At 59.5% G+C, this 20,968-nt stretch overlaps 1 protein-coding gene across 6 annotated transcripts in view; it reads right to left on the reverse strand.

The window, feature by feature from the left end:
- The window catches only part of Zfpm1 (zinc finger protein, FOG family member 1), a 48,448-nt gene that overhangs the window by 16,571 nt on the left and 10,909 nt on the right, over nt 1-20,968 (reverse strand). For 4 of the 6 annotated variants that reach the window (XM_023705176.1, XM_023705172.1, XM_023705174.1 and 1 more), the window contains exons 2-3: nt 13,328-13,456; nt 10,883-11,017 (exon numbers count right to left, since the gene is read on the reverse strand). In XM_023705176.1, coding sequence (XP_023560944.1) covers nt 10,883-11,017; nt 13,328-13,456 — 264 coding nt within the window. Of the gene's footprint in view, nt 1-10,882; nt 11,018-11,125; nt 11,182-13,327; nt 13,457-20,968 lie in introns of those variants that run through there. The other 2 variants (XM_023705175.1, XM_023705173.1) reach the window with 2 other exon arrangements.

Consider the following 20,968-nt stretch of genomic DNA (forward strand, 5'->3'; position numbering starts at 1 on the left):
CCCGGCCCCGCCCTGCGGCTCCCACAGGCCAGCTGGGGAGCGGCCCTATCTTGGGGATCGTGCTGTTTGCCTTTGATAAAAGTCACAGAAAAGGAAAGAAAAAGAAGGGAGGAGCCATGCTGGTGGGTTCTGGAAGACTCTAAGGGTGTGGGCACAGGTGAGAGGATGGCGGGCACCACATGGGGCCTGGGCATGTCTAATGTCCCCGCATCCCAAATGAACATGGAAACCCTGGCCCAGAGAGGACAGTGATTCCCCGGGTGACTCAGCAGACAGGCTGGGCCAATGGGTGGCGTGTTCCCTAGATCAAGCTGCTCCTGAATGCCAGGTCAGGAGACGGGGCCTGGGCTGTTCGAGCTCTGACCCATGGCTGTGACCGTGGCATCTTCCGCCAGGCTGGGGAGAGCGAAAGCTCAGCAGGAAACATGCGGCCCAGAAGAGGCCTCCACTGCAGTACAGTGATCCCCGGGTCAGCCAGGCGCCTCTGCCACACAGGGCAGAACACGCGAGGGCAGCAGGACCTCAGCGCCAGGGGAGCAGGCACAGCGAGGGAGACTGTGGCTCGCGCCCAGCAAGGTGCGAGGCTGTGGGCCAGCTGTGTACACAGTGGGGGTCAGGGGCTGTGTGGCGGCACACGCACATGACTCCAGATATCCTGCGAGGCTGAGCCAAGAGCATCGCAAGCAGCTCAGCAAAAGCCTGCCTCAAAGTGAAAAATAAACCAGGCTGAGAAGGTGGCTCAGTGTGAAGGACCTGGTTCAAATCTCTAGAACTAAAAACAAAGTAAATATGTAAAACAAAAAATTAAAAAATAGGGATCATCAGGCTGGGTATGGTGGTACAAATCTATAGTCCCAACATTTAGAAGGTTGAGGCAGGACTGTAAGTTCAAGGCCAGCCTGGGCAACTTAGTGAGACTCCCTCACATGCATGTCCACATACCCCCGCTAACCTCCCAAAACACAAACACTCAGACCTCCCCGCAAAATGGGCTGGGGTTGTGGTTCAGTGTGCAGGAGACTCACTCTCCAGTGCCACACACACAAGCAAGGGTGCCAGATGTCACTGCTGGTAAGTCTGATGTGGACCTGAGGGACTGCAGCAGACGAGGCAGGCTCCTACTTGGCCAGCTGGCTGCTGCCCTCGACAGTGCAGGCCCTGCCCCGTCCCGTGTCCAGGTATGGGTCAGGCGGCTATGAATGAGCTCCGGGGGCAGAGGGGTGCGCTCTGCAGGGAAGAGTGGCCACCGGGGGCCCTACTCTGCACCCCCCCAGCAGCTTTGGTGGGAGGGCGTGGCCTTGCTACGGCACTGGAAGGGCTCTCCACACCTGCTGTGGCTACCTACTGCCCATGTCAGCCCTGGGACTGCATCATCTGGGGCCAGGCACCAAGCCGAGCTTCACTCCTGAGTGCCAGGGGCAGAAGGGCTTGTGGGGTGGCCTGGTGTGGGACTGGCAGGTTAGGTCAGGGCTGGGGGACCTGGGAAGCCTCCTGGTGTGCATGTGTACCAACAGGGGCCAGCAAACCCAGTTACTATTAGCCTCTAGAGGAGGCCAGGCAGTTCTGGCTGCAGTGGACACACACCACTGCCGGGGGTGTGGCCTCGGAGGAGGGACAGGTGCCTACTGCCCACCCTGCCCCTGCTTACCCCTGCCCTGGGAGCCACACAGGCTTCCAGCCCCTTTCTCCCTGCCAGCTGCTACTAGGCCTGGAGACCCCAGCGGGGCACCATGGATCTAGGTCCCCTTGGGTTGGCCCCAGACATCAGTGAGGCAGGGACAGGGTTGCCCCTGGGTGCTGTGGCCCTGCCCACCCAAACACCCTCCCTGACTGCAGGGACCTCAACTGGTATTGATTTTTTGACAGGGAACACTGGTATCTTTATCAGTGAACCCTGGCCCCAGCTAATGACAAGAGTTGGGCACCTGGTGGGGGGGCTGTGGGTGGGGTACGTCCCACCCCTGTGGGCCCAGGACCTGCACTCTGCCTTGTCCTCTGTCCCTGAGGGTGGCTTTGTGGGGCTTGGACAGGGCTTAGTCTCACAGGGTACAGAGCCAGCTCTCTGTGGAGGCCCTGGGGCTGACTGCCCAGATGAGGCTCCCTGGGGAGGGACAAGGTCTCAGATACCACTGCTGCATCCTCTGGCATAGCCAGGAGCACTGGCTAGCATCAGGACCCCGGGATGGGCAGTGGGACTGAGACCCTCGGTGGACCCTCAGGCATCCTGGCCCGGGCCCCAGGTGCCCCCAGCTAGACAGCATCATCACAGCTCTGTGGCATCAGAGAGCTTTCCCAGAAGTCGTTGCTGGGTCTCTGGCCTCAGTCTTCCTCCCTGGGAAGTGGGCAGAGACCCTGTGGTGGAGGGTCCTGGCACTTGCACTCTGCTGCATGCTGTTGGGTAGGCCGAGTGGGAGGTGATAGCCCTGCATCTCCTAGTTCTTCCTTCCCCCAGGGACACTGTCTGCCCCACCTGCAGAAGTCCGGTGTGAGGGTAGGCAGGGTGGCGGCCATGGTGCCGGAGTCTGAGTTAAGACACCTGTGTCGCCCTGTGTTCATCACCGGTGCTGGAGGAAGGCACCGCCCTGAGGCACACTCAGGGCACATGGGGCTGGGCATTAGCCACTTGTACACAGCATCCCGCTTCCACGGTGGAGGCGCCCACAAGGCAGAGGGTTAGAGGGACAGCTGGGCGCCTCCACCTGGCTTCATGGAGCAGCTGACACCTGCTCATGAGGGCTGTGGTCAGCCTGACAGCAGGCAAGGAGACCAAGTGTTCGAGAGGACCTGGCCACATAGCAGGCTGTGACGAGTTCGGGCCCTGCCCAGGCTCCTTAGGGAAGGACGACGCCGTGAGGTGTGGCCTCCGTCTGCCAGGCAAGAGCCGGTCCTGGTCTCTGGCGCAGTTCTTTCCACTCTGCCTTTGCCTCTGGCGAGACACTGTGGACCCCCACTCCCCACCCTGCTCCTGGCTGCCTGTCTAGCAGAGCAGGCCCTGCCCCCCGGCCCCAGGAACCCCCTGGCCTCTGGTGTGGCTACCTGAGAGGGCTGCAAGTGCCACTTACTTCTTAACTCCTCTTTGCTAGGACTTATGCAGGGCAGCAGAAATGAAGCCATCTCCACCACACGAGGACGTAGCCTCAGTGCCCTGCCATCCATCCTGAGGTGCGTGTGCGTGTGTGTGTGGTAGAGCCTGGGCTTCTCACTGAGCTGCATCCCAGCCCTTTTTAAATTTTTGAGACACAGTTGCCCAGGCTGGGCTGCAGTTCTCCTGCTTCGGCCTCCCAGGTGCAGATCAATAGGTGCTAGCCTCTGCATGTGGCAACTGGAATGAGGCTTCTGCGAAAACCCTAGACTTGGCTGCAGGTGACCCAGGGCGGGGCGGCCTGGCCTGTGGGCCTCCCGGTGCTCCTCAGGCTATCCAGGAGGACGGGCGCTGCCCATCAGACGGACACCAAAGACCCACAGTCACTCCACGACCTGAGGCGGGGCTGGGGGCTGGGGGCTGGGCCCTGAGACACACCGAGGCTGTGATAGCATCTCCCGCACCATCTCAGGCCTAGCTCGGCCCTTTCGTGCAGGATATGACCAGCCCTCGAGCTGCAGCGGCCCCTTTGTCCCGTCTCTGGGGATCGATCTTATCTGTGGTGTCCTCCGCCACCGTAATGGAAAAATGCAGCGAGGAAATAAAAAGTTACGCAGAGATAGAGGAGTAATAAATAAATAAATAAACAAGGAGTCGCTGCTGCACGTGGCGGGGAGGGAGCCTGTGGCCTGGATGGTCCTGGAGGGGGCAGTGGTCAGTGTGGCAGACTTCCTCCCCGGGTGCAGTGGTGGAGGTCAGGGCAGCAAGCAAGGCCTCATCTTCTCCATCTGACCTCCTGACAAAAGCTGCTGGCAGAGTAGATAAAGGAGCCAGACTAGGGGAGGGCCAACTTGACAGGGACCCTGCTGTGTCCCCAACCAAATGTGGTACCTGCAGGGAGGGGCGCTGAGGCCAGATTTGCTCCTGAATGATGGGAGCTGCTGGTGGCCACAGGACTCAGGGACAGCGTGGCTCCAGGACAGGTGATGGCACCATGCAATGTGGAGCCAGTGACAGGCTCAGGGATGACGGTCACTGTGGTGGTGCAAATCACACCGCATGGTGGACCAAGATGGCATGGGCCAGTGACACATGGCGCACAGCTCAGCACCACGGCCACCAGGGCACAAGGGATGGCACTGACCACTGCAACAGGAGCAACAGCAGTGACAACAGCCAACTGGCCCTCAGCCCCGGCCACCTAGGCCTTCTGGGCGGCATCTGTGGCCCCAAGCTCATTCAGGAGATGCTGGGAGGGGGGAACCAAAGCCTGGGCAGGAAGCTGGGAGGGTGGAGGAGGAAGCGGCTAGATTAACAGTGTGGCCCAGATAGCCACCAGGCTGCCGGTCCAGGCCGCAGCCGTGGCTTCAGGAGGGGCACAGGCCACATGGGTGGTGAGCAGCAGGGGAGGGCCATGGCATGTCTGAGAGGCCGCGCATGGCTGCCCACCTCCGTCTCCACAGGGTGCCGGAGTGGGGCCCTGCCTGCTCACACCAGGGAGTCAGGCTAGCCATCTTTCGTCTCCCCTGCAGCCCTTCCCGCCTCCTGGGCCAACCACCTGCATAGCAGCTGGGAGTCTTGCTCTGTGTAAACTCACCAGACCTTGCCCCGTCACATGCCCCTGCCCTGCCCCTGTGCTGGCTAGACATGCCCCCACTGGGGAGTCAGCCAAGCCATGGCCTTCGGCAGGCAGGGTCCCCAGGGCTACCTCCATCTGCTGGGCTCCCCACGAATCCCCACTGCGCTGCCCTGCTCCGCCTCTCTGTGGATCCCCTATTCCAGGGGTCTGCGGCTCACGCTGACCCTTAATGTCTAGGGCCCTGCTCCGCCTCTCTGTGGATCCCCTATTCCAGGGGTCTGCGGCTCACGCTGACCCTTAATGTCTAGGGCTGCACACAGTAGCTGCTCAGTAAGTAGCAACGTGAGCGAGCCCAAGTGGTGCACCTGGAGGAGAGTAAACGCCCCTCACTCCCAGGGCTTCGAGACTGCAGGGCCAGCCAAGCAGGCAGCCTCAGGCCGCAGCCGTCAGCCTCTGTGGCCGGGACTGGCCAAGCCTGTGACCCAGCTGAACTCTGTTTCCAAGGCAATGCTGCCTGCTACCTGGGGCCGTGTGCAATGGGACCTTGGCACTGAGCAGCCTGCTGCCCAAACTGGGCCTTGGCCTGGCCGCACTCTCTGGGCACTGCCTCCTACTCTGCAGCAGTCAGGCTGGCCTGGCCTGCTTGGCACAGCTGTCACCTGACTCTGTGGGTGCTGTTGGTTTTGTTTGGAGAGCGCACTGGGCACTGAACATAGGGTCTCTGCACTGAGATACATCTCCAGCCCCTTTTATTTTTGAGACAGGGCCTCTGAAGTAGCCAAGCTGCCCAGGCTAGACTTGAACAGGTAGTCCTCCTGTCTCAGCCTGCCAGAGTGTTGGGATCACCTGGGATGTTTCATCTCAGTCTCCCTGCTAGTGTTGGCTCTGGGCTGAACTGTGCTGGCACTGAGTAAATGACCTTTGGCTCCTGCCCCTGGCCTGCTCCTTGACAGAGACTGGGCCCCCCTCACCCCACCCATGCCTATGTATGCCCTGCACAGTCACTCTGGAGAGGGCACAGCTACTCTGTTTCTCCCAGCTGTGGGGACACAGGGCCCCTCCTCTCGAGGTCAGGCTGCCAGAGTGGGCAGGGGTCAAGGCAGGTACAGCTGGTGCAACCCAAGGACCCTCCAGGGCATTGGCAGGGGAGGCTGCCTGGCCTCTGTGTTGACCCCAGGCTGACCCCTGTCACCTACTCATGGCCCTCCCCACCTGCTAATCTAAGACAAATAGGCCCACCATGGGCCACGCCAGGCTGCGATAACATAAAATAGCTGAAATGATTTTTCCCACCCACACAGCAGCCACTATCGGCCCATCTCCTGGGCTGTCCATCTGGACAAGCGCCCTACCTCAGCCGCTGATAATCAGCCTTGAGGTCCATGTGGAAACTCAGGCCTGCAAGATTAGTCCGACGGGCATGGCCCAGATAACCAGCCCGCGCCTGCGCCTGGCCACAGCGGAGGCTCCCCAAGCCCACAGAGCCCACAGGAGGGGACTGGGCTGAGGACCACCTCCGCCCAGCCCCCTTGCCCTCACCCCTGGATGTCCCACTCTCCCGGGCAGCTGGCCCAGCATCCCCAAAGCCTCAGGTTCCGTGCTTCACAGCCAAGATGAGGAGGCCTCCGGTGGGGAGTGGCTGAAGGAGCCCTTGCCTAGCATGTGCAGGCCCCGGGTCAGACCCCCAGCACGGCCAATTTGACAAATACGAGCTCTAGCACATAGCTCATGGCGCCTAGCCCGGCCCTGGACACCACCCGAGGGCCCCGCAACAGCGTTCAGCCTCCAGGACCCTGCCTTTGGGTCACCACTCATCCCCCCTACCTCTGGGGCTCTGCCTGTTAGATCTAGGGTTGTCCCCAATAGAGGGCCACTTGGCCATCTCTCACTCCTGACCCTGACACAGGGGTGACGCCTCTGCTGACCGCAGGGCCTTGGCACAATAGCTTTCCTGTCCTTGCTCCCGTGCTTGAGATCAGCTCTCCTGTTGTCCTAGTGACACAGGAGGCAGTCCCAGGTCCAAGGTGCTCTGGAGAGACAGTGACTCCCTGTCTTGCCAACCCAGGTACTCCAGGGCCTTGCTTGTCCCTGGAGCCAGGTCTGGCCCCTTCCTAAACACCCAAGAGGGCCCTCCGGAAAGGGTGGCTGTGGTCATAGGTGTACATCGGAGCCCCACACATCCTGCTTCACTGTCCTGGGGCCTGTTTCCACAACTACCCTGGCTGGGTCTCTGGGCTGGGCAGGGCCAGCCTCCTCCACTGTCTCCCCTGCTCTGAGTGGACGTGGCCTGAAGCCTGCACAGGGGACAGCCCATTGCATGCCTTCCCACGGCCTGTCAGGGTGCTCAGGCAGTGTTACCATGCCTCCTCACCACCAGAGAATTCTGGGATGGAGACCTTTACCCCGCCTGGGGTGGCCAGCATGGTGGCCTGGATCAGGAGGGACACCCACAGTGCCGCAATGGGAGGGGCAAATGGGGCTGAACCCTGCCCACACTTCAGGCTCTGTCTTCTGAGTTCGTTCTGGAACAATGCAGATGGTGAGGGGGCTCTGGGGACACCCCTCCATGGATACTCATCCTACACCCTCTCCCCTCAGGCCACTGAAACTACAGGGGCAGCACACACAGTGACAGCCATGGTTCCGCTGAGCCCCAGGCCACCCTCCCATCTGCAATTTGGACAGACAGCTGGGGGAGACTTGGGCCAGCAGAGTCCCCAGTCCATCCACTTCTGTGCAGCCTTGTGTAGGTGGAGGGTGGCCTCAGCTTCTTCCACCAGATTGTTGCCCCTGGACAGACACCCCCATGACACGTGGACAGGCCAGGACCCTATTTGGGACAGGACCCTCCGTGTCTGGGTGGCATGTCTGCCTGGCAGTCACTGCCTTCTGACTTAAACAGGGGTGGAGGGAACAGGACACAGGTACTGAGGTACTGGGCGTGGTCCAAATTGGTGATGCCAGCCACTATGTGAGGCAGTGCTTGCCCCCCAGGAGCCAGGAGCCTGTGTGGGGATGGAGACTATGCCTCCATTTGCATATCAGAATGCTAAGTAGCCTGCCTTTAGCGCAAGGTCATTTCAAAGATAAACTCAGCTCCTCCTGTGTATCTCTCTCCCAACCAGAATCTGGGCTGGGAGTTCACGGGAGATGAAGGGATGGCAGCTCAGCCTGCTCTGCCCTCCCTACAGTGGCCATCACCACCCTGCAGAACACAGGAACATAGCCTTTCTGTCCCCCACGTGGCCTCCTCTGCAGAGTCAGGCTGGAGTCCATAGAGACCTGGAACTGCCCCTCCTACACCTTGGGGTTCCCTGCAAATCCAGGTTCCTTTAGCTGTGGCTGTCCTGCCCCCGAGACAACCAGCCTGCTCCTCTCCCCGAGGCCCTTCATCCACAGACAGGACGGCTGCTGCCTCTGTCCCCTGGAGGATGGCACGAGGCTACCTACAGTGGCTCCTCCTGGCTGGTCCTGCATGGGGGCTGAGGCGCACTGGGCACACATGGCTCCTGTGGAGTTTGTGACCTTCCCTGCCTGTACCCTACCCAGAGGGACCGCTGCCCCACCCCAGGAGGGGATGACATGGCTGAGGCCCCCAGCTCTGCTCTTGGCCTTGCCACAGAGGGGAGGTGGTGGTGTCAGGCCTGTGCTCCTGCCTCTTGGACTAGCGTGGAGCTCTTGGTGCAGGCAGTGACATTCAGTGCAAAGCTGCTAGCAGTGAACTCATGAGAAGAAAAACACAGTAAGCATCACCCCATCTTTTTTTGGGGGGGTTGCTAGGTGGCAGGTGGGTCACCCAAGTGTCTGCAAGGCCCTTGTATGTATGAGGTGAATGGAGGCCTCTGGGGTATCTGGGTGAGGAGGGGGCTGTGATGCCTCCTTTCTGCCTGCTGTCCCACAGGTCCTTCCAGCATGCCCTCATGGCCACCTGCCCCAGTCCCAGCTCCCAGGAAACTAAGCTGTGGCCCGCCCCGAGAGATGGGCCTGGGCATGATAGGGTCCGAGGACACAGTGGGCTGCGTCCCCCCAGCAGATGGTGACCAACATGGTGAGCAGGGGCAGCCAGTATGGCCAGGGCACCTCACAAGCTAAGCTGGGACAGAAAGGAAACTGAGTGCCAAGCCCTTCCCTGAGCCAACCCCTCCAGCCCCCCAAATGGGAGGTGTAGCATCTCCCAGGTGAGGTCCCCTGGCCAGGTCTGTGTTTACCCCTCAACGGAGGGATGTGGAAACAGGTGGGGTGGTGCTCACAGAAGAGGGGAGCCCAGGACAGCTAAGCCCAGGAGCCCAGGGAGAAACATCAGAAGAGAGTGGCCAGGCCCTGCTGTGCCCTGGCTACCAAGCAGGCACTACCCTGAAGCCCTAAGAAGCTCTGACACCCATCACTGGCACAGTGGCCCCTCAGAGATAATACTGCTGGGCCTTCAGCTTCCCCTGCGATAAGTGCGGCTGTGCGGGGCCTGATAGGCTATGGCTGGTGTGGCGGTTGGCCGGCGGCTGCCTATCGAACCCTTACTGCCCACTGCACAGAAATTTCTATCTGTGGGTACTGACGGGCATCTCTCAGTCACAGATAGTGCAGGAAGTGGGGGTGCCCCTACCCCAGACCATGGCTGAGCTGCCACAAGGTCAGGCCCAAGCCCAAGTGTCCCCTCTGAGGCAGGAGGTTGAGGACCAGGACCTGGATGGGCACCAACAGGTAGATGGACACTAACTCTTACATCTCAGGTGCATTTCTGTTGGGGAGTGTGCACTTAGCTCTTGCTGGGAGCCAGGGTCTCCTCATCCAGAGTGCAGACGGCACTGCATCCGCCTTGCACCCCACCAGCCTGGTGCCACAGGCACACATGGTCCTCACCACAAGCAGCAGTTGTTAGACGGTGGAGAATGGGCCCAGGGCTGAAGCCACCTTGCTATCCTCTCTGCAGAGGTGGCAGCTGAGTCAACATAGGGCTGGGTAGAAGCCAAGCAGTCTGAACATGTTGTCTTGCTCCAGGGAAGAGCCCTCTCCTCACAGCAAGGACAGCAGAGCCCCAGGCCCATGGGGGGTACCCCCTAGGGGCAGAGGCATCCTGCAGCCACACCAACTGTCCCCAGGGCCCTGGATGAGAGTGCCCCAGAGTCTGTGGTGCTGAGAAAGTATCCAGGAGGCTGTACTCCAGTAGCTCCCCCTCTGCACAGCATGGGGCCCTCATCCTGGCTGTGGCCACTGTAACCTGCCCCTCCCTCTCCAGCTGAGGTAGCTGGGGCCACCCAGTCTCCCACATAGCCATGCAGCCACGCAGCCACCACAGACCCTGCCCAGCACTGCTCCCCGGTCCCACAGTCCCATTAGCAAGCCCTGTGGCTGCTTGGAGGCCAACTCTACACCCTTTGCATGCTCCCAGCACAGAACAGGGCTCCCCTGCCTTGGTAAAGCCTTTCCTGGTCTCCAACAAGGGAGGCCCTTGTTCCTTGCGGACATAGACTCACAGGACTCTGCATTGTATGACGCTGGTCCTCATGAAGTGCTTGCTGTGTGCACACATGGGCCCGACCTGCGCGCTCAGCCTCTGCTCCACCTGCCTTGGCCAAGGACTGCACCAGCTCCTCTACATGGTGCTGCCCACATCAGTTCCTGGGCTTCGGTAAATTTATTATCAGGAAAACCAGCAACAACCCCAACCCACTTCCTTAGCTTTCAAGTAGAGGGGTCAGCCCTAGAAGGGGTGGCCACAGGGAGGATACATTTGGGCTCCAAGCTGCCCTTAGATTTCCCACAATGGCTTGCAGCCAACCTGTCAGGCAGGGGGCTACAGTGCCCTGACATGGCCTGTACCCTCCTGTGCTGCCTAGGGCCCACTCTGTTGGGAGCCTGACCCACTGCCAGGGGAGTTGGGAGCTCCAGACAAGCACTCCCATGGCCCCTAGGGATGCCACGTCAGACATTTCTGCTTGCTCCTCAGTCCCAGCTGGGCACACCCTGCCTTTGGGAACCTTCTAAACACTTCTGCTGTACCACTCAGGGCAGGATCCTACTCTGAGCATGGCCGTGCTGGTGACTGCCTCCTGCCAACAGCTGACCATGTAGTCTCCACAAAGGCTGATAAGACTTAGGGACAGGCCAAGCCCTGAGGTCTCTGGTGACCCTAGCACCCTGAGTGGCCCTGCTCCCAGTAGGCCCGGCACTGAGCCCGGCTGCCCTGGGAGGCAGATGGTGCTGGTGGACCCCATGCTGGTTACCTGGCCCACTCCAAGGGCTGGCTGTCTCCTCCAGAGGCTGCATCTCAGGCTCTGGCCCCTCCATCTCCTCGGGGGGTCCCCGGGATGCGAGGTGTGCTGGTGTTGGCACCGTTGGTGCTGGGGGTGGATTCACATCTGCAGAGAGGAAAACACTGTCACATCCCTGAGCTTCCAGGAGTCAAGTGGTCTTCCTTCTGTCCCCAAATTGAGGCCTAGGGTGCAGATCAGGGCCTGTCACCGCACCCCGGCTGGCTCTCATAGGAGGGAAGCAGGGGAGAAATCCCAATTTTCCTTGCAGCCTTTACATATCCTCAGCCACCCTGTGGACAGCAGTAGTGATGATGGCGGTTCTAGCTGCTGTTGCACCTTGTGTGAGACAGCTACCAGGTGTGCTGGGGCAGTGGCACGCTGCTCCTGGTCTTTGCGGCAGCAGGGCCCCTCTGCCGGCCCTGCACCCAATTCTAGCCCAAAGGGCATATTTGCCTTCTGAGCGGGCTGATAACCACTGAGGCCCCCAATCGATGCGCTCCTATAAAGCCCCCCATGACGTCATGCGCCCAGCAGATTATTAATACCCTTGATAAGGGCCATGATTAACATCAAATAAATCAATCACACAATATAAAGTCCTATTATTTTTGGCCATAAATCAAAGTGGCTGGCATTTGAGCTCTAGCCACCGGGAGCAGCCGTGCTGGGCCCGCCTGAGTGCAGATACGCTGCTGCGCCTTATCGTGCCCATCACCACGCTATCACCACGGCCGGTGCCAGGTGCAGCCCAGGCTGTTTTCTCCAGCCTGTCCTGGCCCCACCCACCCCTGTGCAGCCCAGCTCCAAGATCAGATAAGGGCGCAGCTCCCCAGGAAGCCACGGGTCAGAGTCCACCGGCGAGCACTTGCCCTTTGGCAGCTTGAGCCAGGCCCTCCATTAGCACAGCACCGGATGGCACAACAATGCCCAGGTGTCTGCAGGGCCTCTAGGTGCCTAAAGAGTCCTCATCCCACCACCTGGCACATGGTGGCGAAGCCCAAGACCCAGAGAAGTCAGCAAATTGTCTAGGCAAGCTGGCTGCATAAGCCCTGCAGTTCGATGGCCACAGAGATAGCAGCAATAATGGACACTTGGCTGTGACCAAACTCCCATGCTGGCACTGCTGTCCTATGGCTCTAGTGAACTAGGGTACAAGTGTCTGCCCCATCCACTCCCCAAGGCTCTGAGGATGGTCAAGGCTGGCAGGCTAATAGCATGGCTCTGAGAGATGAGGTGGGGGCTCCTCCTGCAGCCATCAGGTAGGGCTAGGACTCTCAGACCAGGAGGTGTATGCAGGGGCCGGGAATTCAATCCCCTGGCCTGCTGTGCTGGTCCCACCCTGCCCCTGGGGTGCATGAGACTGGGAGTGTGGCTCATGCCCGTAATCCCAGGACCTAGGAGGCTGTAAACAGAAGAATCACTACAAGTCTGATCTATGCAGTGAGACCCTGTACACCATGTCCTAAATTAAAAAAAAAAAAAAAAAGACCAGGAGGTGTGAGGGTGTCGAACAGTGAGGCCCCAACCTACCAGGCCTCAGTCTGTCTGGAAACTTTGTCCATGCATGCCTCCCACCTGGCAGTTTACCTGAAGTCACCCTCACCCCTTTCAGGCCTCCCATAGTCTACTTGGTCCTCCTTGCCCTGGCTGTCCTTCGGCCTCTTCCTTTGCCCACAGTGTTTTGGCACAGATGACTGCAGGTCCTGGGGAATCTTAGGGTCACTGCCTGCCTCTCCTTTGTTCAGGGTCACTGCTGCTTGCCAGGCAGCCTCCCAGTAGCCTGGAGCCATCGACACCCCCCCCCCCCAGGTCAGAGCTATGACAGTGTCTTGGGTCCACGTGGGCTGAGATCACTGCCGTATGGGGCCAGGATGGGACACTGATTCTCATTACCTCTGCCCCCTCCTCCTGTTACCCAGGAGACCTGGCTTGAACAAGCCTCCCAGAGCCCATGGCTCCTCCCCAAGTGTGTAGGTCTCCACCCAAGCCCACCCTCAGGGAAGAAATACTGCCACCAGGGAGAGCCTGGGGCCACAGGGGCCCAGGGGGCAGGCCAAAGGGCCCAGAGCTGTGTTTGCACTGGGCAAAGCCTGGGCAGTGATGGCGTGTGAGATGGGTCACACCAGCATCGCCTAAGCAGCAGAGCACCAAGTAACAGTGTACGTGGGGGACCATGGCAATCTCAGAAAGACAACACTGTCATGAGCAGTATGGATACTTGGTCTCTATGGTCACCCCGGCCTCGGGTGTGGGTGCTGTGGGTTATACTGGTCACACTACCTCCTTTGGTTCCATCCTGGGTCCTCCTCCTCTGCATCTCCGTCTCTTCGCCTATACTAGGGCCACGTGTGCAAGGGTTCCTGTATTGCCCTGGCCAGGGACAGGGCCTAAGGACAAGGGCAGTGACTTACTCACCTCTACTGGATGGGCTCAGGGGCTCAGGTCTCCCTACAGCTGTGGGCTCTGGTGTGGGAGTCTCCTTCTCCTGTAGGCTGGTGTCTGGGGCTTGGGCCTCCTCCAAAACTTCCATGTCTCCAGGAGAACCTGTGGACACAGCCCAGGCGGAGCCATGAGGGCTTCGGGCATGGCCACAGCTGACGTGTGCATCAGGCCTGATCTGCCAGGGCGCAGCCCCGGCCACAGGCTTGCTCTCCTCGCTGTGCTCTGAGCCCTGGCACCAGCACCATGTCTACTAGGACGAGGAGTTCCTCCTCATGTCCCTCCTGCCTGCCCAGTCCCAATGAAAGCATGGGGATATCCCTGCCCATCAGTATGGGCCCCAGGCCCAGGGGGCAGCGTGGCCTGTTCCCACCCCAGAGGCCTACACTCCTGAGTCTATGGAGCCCGATGCCAGGGAGGGAGAGGCACCTCCCTGGCCACCACCGGACCCTGTCTCCTTAGTGCCCCCGAGATCCCCAGGCATGGGAGGGAGCAGCAGTGAAAGGAGTGGTGGAGACGGGTGAGTTGCGGTCAGCTTGGCTGGTGCCCTTGGAGACTGAGGATGCAAGACCAGGGCTGGCCTTGCAGGAGATGGGTGGACTGGGATGGGACATGTGGCTCCAACCCAAGAATTGCTGCCCAAGTGGTGTGATGCCAACTTGGCCTACACAGGACAGAGAAGTCAATGGTGTGAACAGAGAGCCATGGCCTGGTCAGGGCTGGATCACATCTACCTTCTGGGTTGGACCTGCTGCAGCACATCCAAGAGCCCACAAGGGACCAGGCTGGGCAAGTGGGGCTGTGACCCAACTCCCAGAAGTCTCCCTCCAAAGCCTTCTAAATGGGGTGGAAACTCTGCTTCTGCTGGTTTGCACACCTGTGGCCTTGGGTGGATGGATGGGCTGCCGTCACCAAAGTACCATCCCTGGGCAGGTGCCAACTGCCTCCTGCTGCCCTGAGGATGCAGAGGGCATAGCCCTAGACAATGCCAGGCCTCCTGGTGGTAGGCATAGCCCTGGGAAACCCCAGGCCTCCAGAGCCCAGGCAGGGGCTGGCCCAGTGCCCACCCAAGTGGGCCCCAGACACCAAGGGTCCCCCATTCAAAAGAACAAAGGCACAAACTCTGCACAATGCTGACAATAAGCATGGAGAAAAAGGCCCCCGGCCCTATGCGGGGGGTTTATTCTGAGCTGCTAATTCCGTTCCAGCACAATTACAACATCTTCGATAATGCAGAGACAATTGCAGGCGCGGCCGCACATGACGGGTTCCTCCCAGGACACGGTTGTGGGATCTGTCACCTGTGCCTGTGGAATCAGGGCTGTGCCAGTCTGCTGCACCTCAGTATCTGGTCCAGCTGTCTTGTGGGCCCTAAGTGCCTGGAGAGTCTGCCCACCATGGCTGGATGTTCTGCTTTCCAGTGCCTGTCCTAGGAAAGACTGGCTGCTGGGGACTTCACTCAGAAGAGACCTCCACACCTGAAGGCAGACCGACACCCTTGGGTCTCCCTCATGGGTTTGTGGGCAAGCTATACGCCTCTCTGTGCACAGGGTCCCAGCAGCTATGTGGGCTCCCTGGGCCGCTCCACAAACACCATCTATTGCTACTCACGGTCTAGCACGGCAGGGGCTGGGGAGGGTATGAGCCGTGCTTGGGCCTGGGCTCTGCACCATGAAACATCCTCCCTACACCCATGCTCACACAGTCCTGTGAGGTTCTTTCCCAGGCGCCACCCAAACAGGGAAGCTGAGGCACACAGGGTCAGCGCCAAGTGATGCTTCAGCATGTGAGGAAGTGGGGACGTATGTGGAGCTAGACCTGAAGGCTAGTCACAACATGAGCCCCACAGCCCAGGAAACATCCAGCCCCAAGGGGGCCTGAGTCACATCCACTGGATGAACTGAGGTCTGCTACGGTAGACTGACCCTGCTACCAGGAGACTTGGAGCAATGCCGCACCCGTCTCTGATGCACACTGTTCCCACACCCCTGGATGGGTCGGCCTGCCCCTCCCTGGGAATCTGGTGGGGTGGGCTGGTGCTGGAGGTCACATACCTGCCAGGGTTCAAGGCCACCATGACATTACCCGCAGCAGGGGCATCACCAGGCGCGGCCCCCCATGGTACCCAGGGCCCCTTGGTTATCGCACGGAGCAGACGCCGCGCGCCCATCCATCTCCTGCTCATTAAGCCGGACGCCGGGATGGAAATGAAAACATAATAGCTATTTGATTGGGGGTGAGATAGTTTGCATATTGGCTTGGCGCTGATAGCGGAATTTCATCAACTCCCTTTTTTCATGCTTTAAAACTGAATTATGGAGACAGCTCTGCGCAGCAGGCTCATCCCGCTCCCTCATCCTGTCCCCATTCCCACCCCCGCCCCTCCCCGCCAGGATGGTTGTGGGGCTGACACTGCCCTGTGGTTCCTGTGGCTGAAGTCCAGGACTGGCATCCCCAGCTCCTGGTGAGCTCCCTGCAGTCCCCAGCTCTGCTCAGCACAGAGTCTTCATGGACCCTTCAGGGGTCCCTTCCACTCGTTTGCAAGCAAGACATGGGCAGTGGCAGCTCTGAACCCCACCTATTCTCTCACCCACCTTTCCATTGGCTCCCCCAGTGCCCTCTTCACTCACTTATTCACTCATTAAACCTTGCCCAAGCCCTCAGTGTGCCAGGCCCAAGGGCCAATGCCTGCCCCTCAAGAAGAAACAGGTTAAAAAAAAAAAAAAAGAAACAGGTAAGGGTACCCTTGGGGGATCCCTAAAGGAGGGAGCTGGGGTGGGGAATCTTCCTGCATTAGGGTGGAGAAAGAGTGGGGAAGGCCAGGACAGCCGCTCCTCTCCATACCAAGTTTCCTTGTAGAAAATGGAGGTGCCACTCAAGGGGCATGTCATGACCAGGCCAGCTGGTGGTTGTGGAGCAGCCTCGGGGTGAGATAGTCACTGTCACCATCTGAATGCCATATCCTTGACTGGGGGAGGAAGGATGGGGACGAGGGCATGCTGGGCGGGCCCTGCCAGGAGGGAGACCCTGGGCTCCATGTATGGAATGGCAGATAAGGCTTGATAACAGTGGGAAAACAGCAACAGGTTTAGACTTTCCCACCTCGGGCAGTGGCAGCGGGGGCCGCAGTGGGGACAAGGAGGCAGGTGGGGGTGGCCCGCGGGGGAGCTGGGATGAGCAGGACACCATCTGGGACGGGGCCTCCAGCCAGCCACACTAGGGCCCCGCTCCCATGTAGACTTGGACCCTGTGGAGCGGGGCGTCTGCCCTCAGCTGCTGTGACCTCCCCACCTGGCCAGTATGCTGGGTGCTGTGCAGGCTCAGTCAGGCCACTGGCCCATGGGTGGGCACCCAGTGTGGTGGCCGAAAGCCCACAAAGTGTTCCCAGGCCTTTGCCCAAAGGATGAGTGTCTTGTGGACCACCACAGCTGTCACCAAACATGGCCCAGTCGTTTCTCAGCCAGAGCTCCTCCCAGAGTGCTCTCCCCTGGGGCAACTGCTACTGCTACACCTGTCAGTCGCAAGCAGCCAGCTCCCCACTGCAGCCTCGGCAGGGACCCTCACTCCTCAGAATCTTCCAGGGCCTGCAGGTCCCTGTGGCCCACGTCTGTCCACGGGTCACAGAAGCTGGAGGTGCAGCCTGGCAGGCTGGCACGTGTTGTCGGGGCTTGCACAGCCCTGGCGCAGGAAGCTCGGCCTGCTGCTCTGAGGCCTGCAAGTGTCTCCTCCTTCCTCATTCTCTCAGTGCTGCTGTGCCGCACATCCACCCTGTGTCTGCCGTAGGTGCCAGCAGAGCCAGACTGAGGTGTGCTCTGGGCCATCCCAACACCCAGGAAAGAGTATCAAGTACTCAGGGTCCACAGGGCGGGCCCATGGGAACAGAGACCCACACCTAACCCCTGCAGAGATGGCCCTGCGTTCAGGGTTGAGCCTGCTCAGTCCAGGTGCAGTTCAGGCGATGCCGGCTCTCCTCCTCTCATCTCATGTGCTGGTGGGCTTTTCAAGGCCCACGTGTTTGCTTAAAGTGGTGCATCTTGCACACTGATATCGATGCCCATTAGAAAGAGCATCTCGGGGGGCCGGAGATATGGCTCAGTAGAACAAGCGCTTGCCTGGCAAGTGCATGGGCCTGAGCTCAATCCTAGTTCTTAAAAAAAAAAGAAAAAAGAAAGAGCATCTAGGGCCAGCAAGATAGCTCAGCAGATTAAGCACCTGCTTAGGCAAGCGCAGGGACCAATATCCCTAGAACCACAGGCCATGCCAGCCCTGCCCCTGGGGTGATCTGAGCTGCCATGGAGACCGGGAGTGGTGGCACATACCTGCAATCCCAGTGCTGGGGAGGCTGAGACAGGAGGATCACTACAAGTCTGAGCTGCTTAGTGAAACCCTGTACAAATACATTAAAAAAAAAAAAAAAAAAAGAAGAAAGAATGAAAGAGCACCTCAAGCTCTTTCTAATGGCAGTCTCTCTCCTCCTGGATTCCCTCTGGCCCAGGCTTCTCACTGTCCGCGGGGACAGGAACCATCGGGGGCTTTTCTCCTTTCTTCCTACCCTTTCCCTCTTGCAGAATCTAGCCTGAAACCAGTGGGTGGAGCTGGTGGGCTTCTCTGAGCCAGGCTGTAGCCATATGCTAACCTGATGTCTTCAGGCCGGCTGAGTGGATTCCACATGTGTAGGGTGAAGACACTTGCCACTTGATAACACCTCCTCTATTTGGCATCCCCACTCATAGGTAGGAAACTGAGGCACAGGCTCCAGACTTGTGCCAGGCCTCTTGGTGAACAGAGCAGGCAGCCTAGCTGGGCCAGTTTCTGGCTTGGCTAGTGGGGTCCTCCCTAGTCCCATTGCTCCAGGACTGGTCCAGCGTTCCCTATCCCTCCCCTGGCGCAGGAAGCTCGGCCTGCTGGGGGGTGCCTGTCCTTGCCTGAGTGACCTCTGTGCTGCTCGATCCCAGGGCTAGAGCCAGGGCACCTGGTCACCTGGGTGTCCCTCTGCCCTGGATGGGGCACCCCTCCCCCAGGAGCTGAGATCCTCTGACCACAGTGCCAATGACATGAGTCTTCCAGGACTCCAGGACTCTGATCTGGCTCCATGGGACAAATGAGGACACTGAGGTAGAGGACAGACACACTGGCCCTGCCTGGTGCTCCACAGCCACTTGGGCCAGGCACAATCGAGGCCCTGTGGGCTCCCAGGAATCTGGAAATGTACACTGAGCTTGCTGGGCTGGAGACTGCAGGCTCAAGACCAGGACACCCCAGCACAGCAGGGCTGCTCCCAGCCACAGGGCTGGCATGGGTACCCAGAATGGCACTACCACTGCGTGGGGCTGCTGGGGTGGGGGTGACTGAGCTGCGACTACATAGAGCCCAGGGAGAGCAGCAGGCAGAGGGTGCTGCAGGCGGGGCCCCTGGAGAGGGAACCACTTGAAGGGAGGACAGGGCTGATGCTGGGAGCCCCCAGACACAGCACAAGGTCTGTGTGGTCAGTGGGTGTGACCCTGTCTTGGGCAGCCCTCAGCCCCACCCTGCAGGATCCTCCCTCTGTCCCTCTCCAAGGCTGGGCCAGCTGTCTGGTCCCCAACCCCGTCCCCAGGGGCAGGGACAGGGGCCAGGCAGGCAAGGCTGAGAGAAAGGGAGGCGGAGGAGGAGGGGGGAGGACGGGGCCTGAGAAAGCCCGGCCGGCTGATAGGGAGAGATTGGTTTCAGCCAGAGCTGTGGCCTGCCAAGTCCACATCCTATCGGCAAGGCCTGGGCTCACTCAACATTCATCACTGCTGAGCTCGGAAACTTTATCAACGTTAAAGGTTGGCGCCATCTCTGGGCCCAGCCACTCCCAGCCTCTGATGGGCCTGATAGCCGCTGATAGATTACACGAGATTGTTTCACTCAGGAGAACCGATTACTAACACGCTGGGGGAGGGGGCCACAGACCACAATGGGGTGGAAGGACGCCCACGTGGGGCAGGGTGGCGTGGCTGACCATGCATGTGGTTGGGCAAGGCCACGTGCTGGACAGGGCAGCCAGAGCCACAGAGTAGGGCGGAAGCATAAGGTCCTGGGGGTGAGAGGAACAACATGGCCAAGAAGGGCGCTAGAGGCCTAGGTGATTCCCTCCCCAGATGTGTGATAAAGACTGAGCGATGGGCCAGCCGAGGCTAATGGAGCCGTCACAAGGCTGAAGTCAGATAGATGGAAGCAGATGCCTGTAGAAGGGATGGCGCTGTATGACAGCCGCTACTGAGCTGGTGAAACCTTGCAGCCCATCCTGCTCATGGCAAACTGGGGCCTGGCTTGGTGCAGTGCTGGGCACCTCCCCTGGCTATGCAGGTGCTACATGTTCCAGCTTTCCAGTGCCGCAAGGGCCCTGACCCTGTGTCAGGACCCCACTGGGATATCTCACTCCTCTTGGAGTCTATACTTTAGCACCATGCACCAATACCACCTACTTCTTGTCATAGTACCTGAAATACTGGCCCCCATACCTCCGCCCTGGACGAGTCCCCTGCATTGGGGATACAGTGCTGTGTGCCAGCAGAGGGCCCTGGCAAAGGCTGCAGACTGTAGGCGCTCAGTACAAGTTTAAAGGATGACACCCACATGTGCCCATCCATCACCCTTTCCCTGGCAGGGGAGGTGGTGTCCCAGCTCCACGTTAGGAAAGGTCTCTCGTTGTCCCCGACCCCTGCCTTGCACCTCCACCTGTGACTTTGCAGGTCTAGGAAACTGACTTTCTCATCTCCTTTTCACTTGTCTGGTTTGTCTCTGGAGATGGGATGATCCAGACTCTAATCCAGGAGTCTTTACTGAGCACTCACTGTGTGCCCTGCCCTGGTGCGGTGGAGTTGGAAGCTGGGAAAGTGTAGCCCCTGGCCACTGTCAGCTCCTAGCATCTTCCCAACCCTACTTTCTTTTCTTTTTTGGTATTTTAGGGAAGGATCTACAGGGTGTTCAGGGTCTCACTACTAGATCAGACTCATAGTAATCCACTTGTTTACAGCCTCCTAAAAGGATTACAGGCGCAGGCCACCACACCCAGTCTCAATCTTGTCTCCCCATGTCCCGGAGGTGGGGCCGGCATGGCAGGCCCGGGGATCCCGGACCCCCTGCACCTGCTTGCAGGCGCTTTAATCCGCTGACATCCTACTTTCCACTTAGGTATTTTTGGAAAATGCCCATCCTTGTGGCTGATTTTGGCGCTGGGAGCCCTATGGTACTACAGCGGCTAATGGGGCCTTGGGCCAGGATGTGGCCCGGATGCCAGCAGACAGTGGAGGAGCCCTGGCGGACCCAGGGCCCAGAGTTCTCGCAGGCAGGCACGGAGGCCTTGGAAACAGGGTACTTGTTGCGCTGGGCCTGGAGGAAGCTCGGATGCAGGGTAAGCAGGAGAAGGTAGCCTGAAGCTATTCCTGCCCCGATTCTGACTCAAGAGTTGTTTTTCTTTTTTTGGTCTTTTTGAAACAGTCTCATGTATTTCAGTTTGGTCTTGAGTTCACTTTGTAGCCCAGGCTAGTCTCAAACTCACAACAATTCTGCCTCAGCCTCGAAAGTGCTGGGATTACAGGCATGTACCACCATTCCTGGCTTAGAACTCAAGAATACGTCTCTGGCCAGCAA

Source organism: Octodon degus, unplaced genomic scaffold (assembly GCF_000260255.1).
Source record: "Octodon degus isolate 3935 unplaced genomic scaffold, OctDeg1.0 scaffold00215, whole genome shotgun sequence".
NCBI lineage: Eukaryota > Metazoa > Chordata > Mammalia > Rodentia > Octodontidae > Octodon > Octodon degus.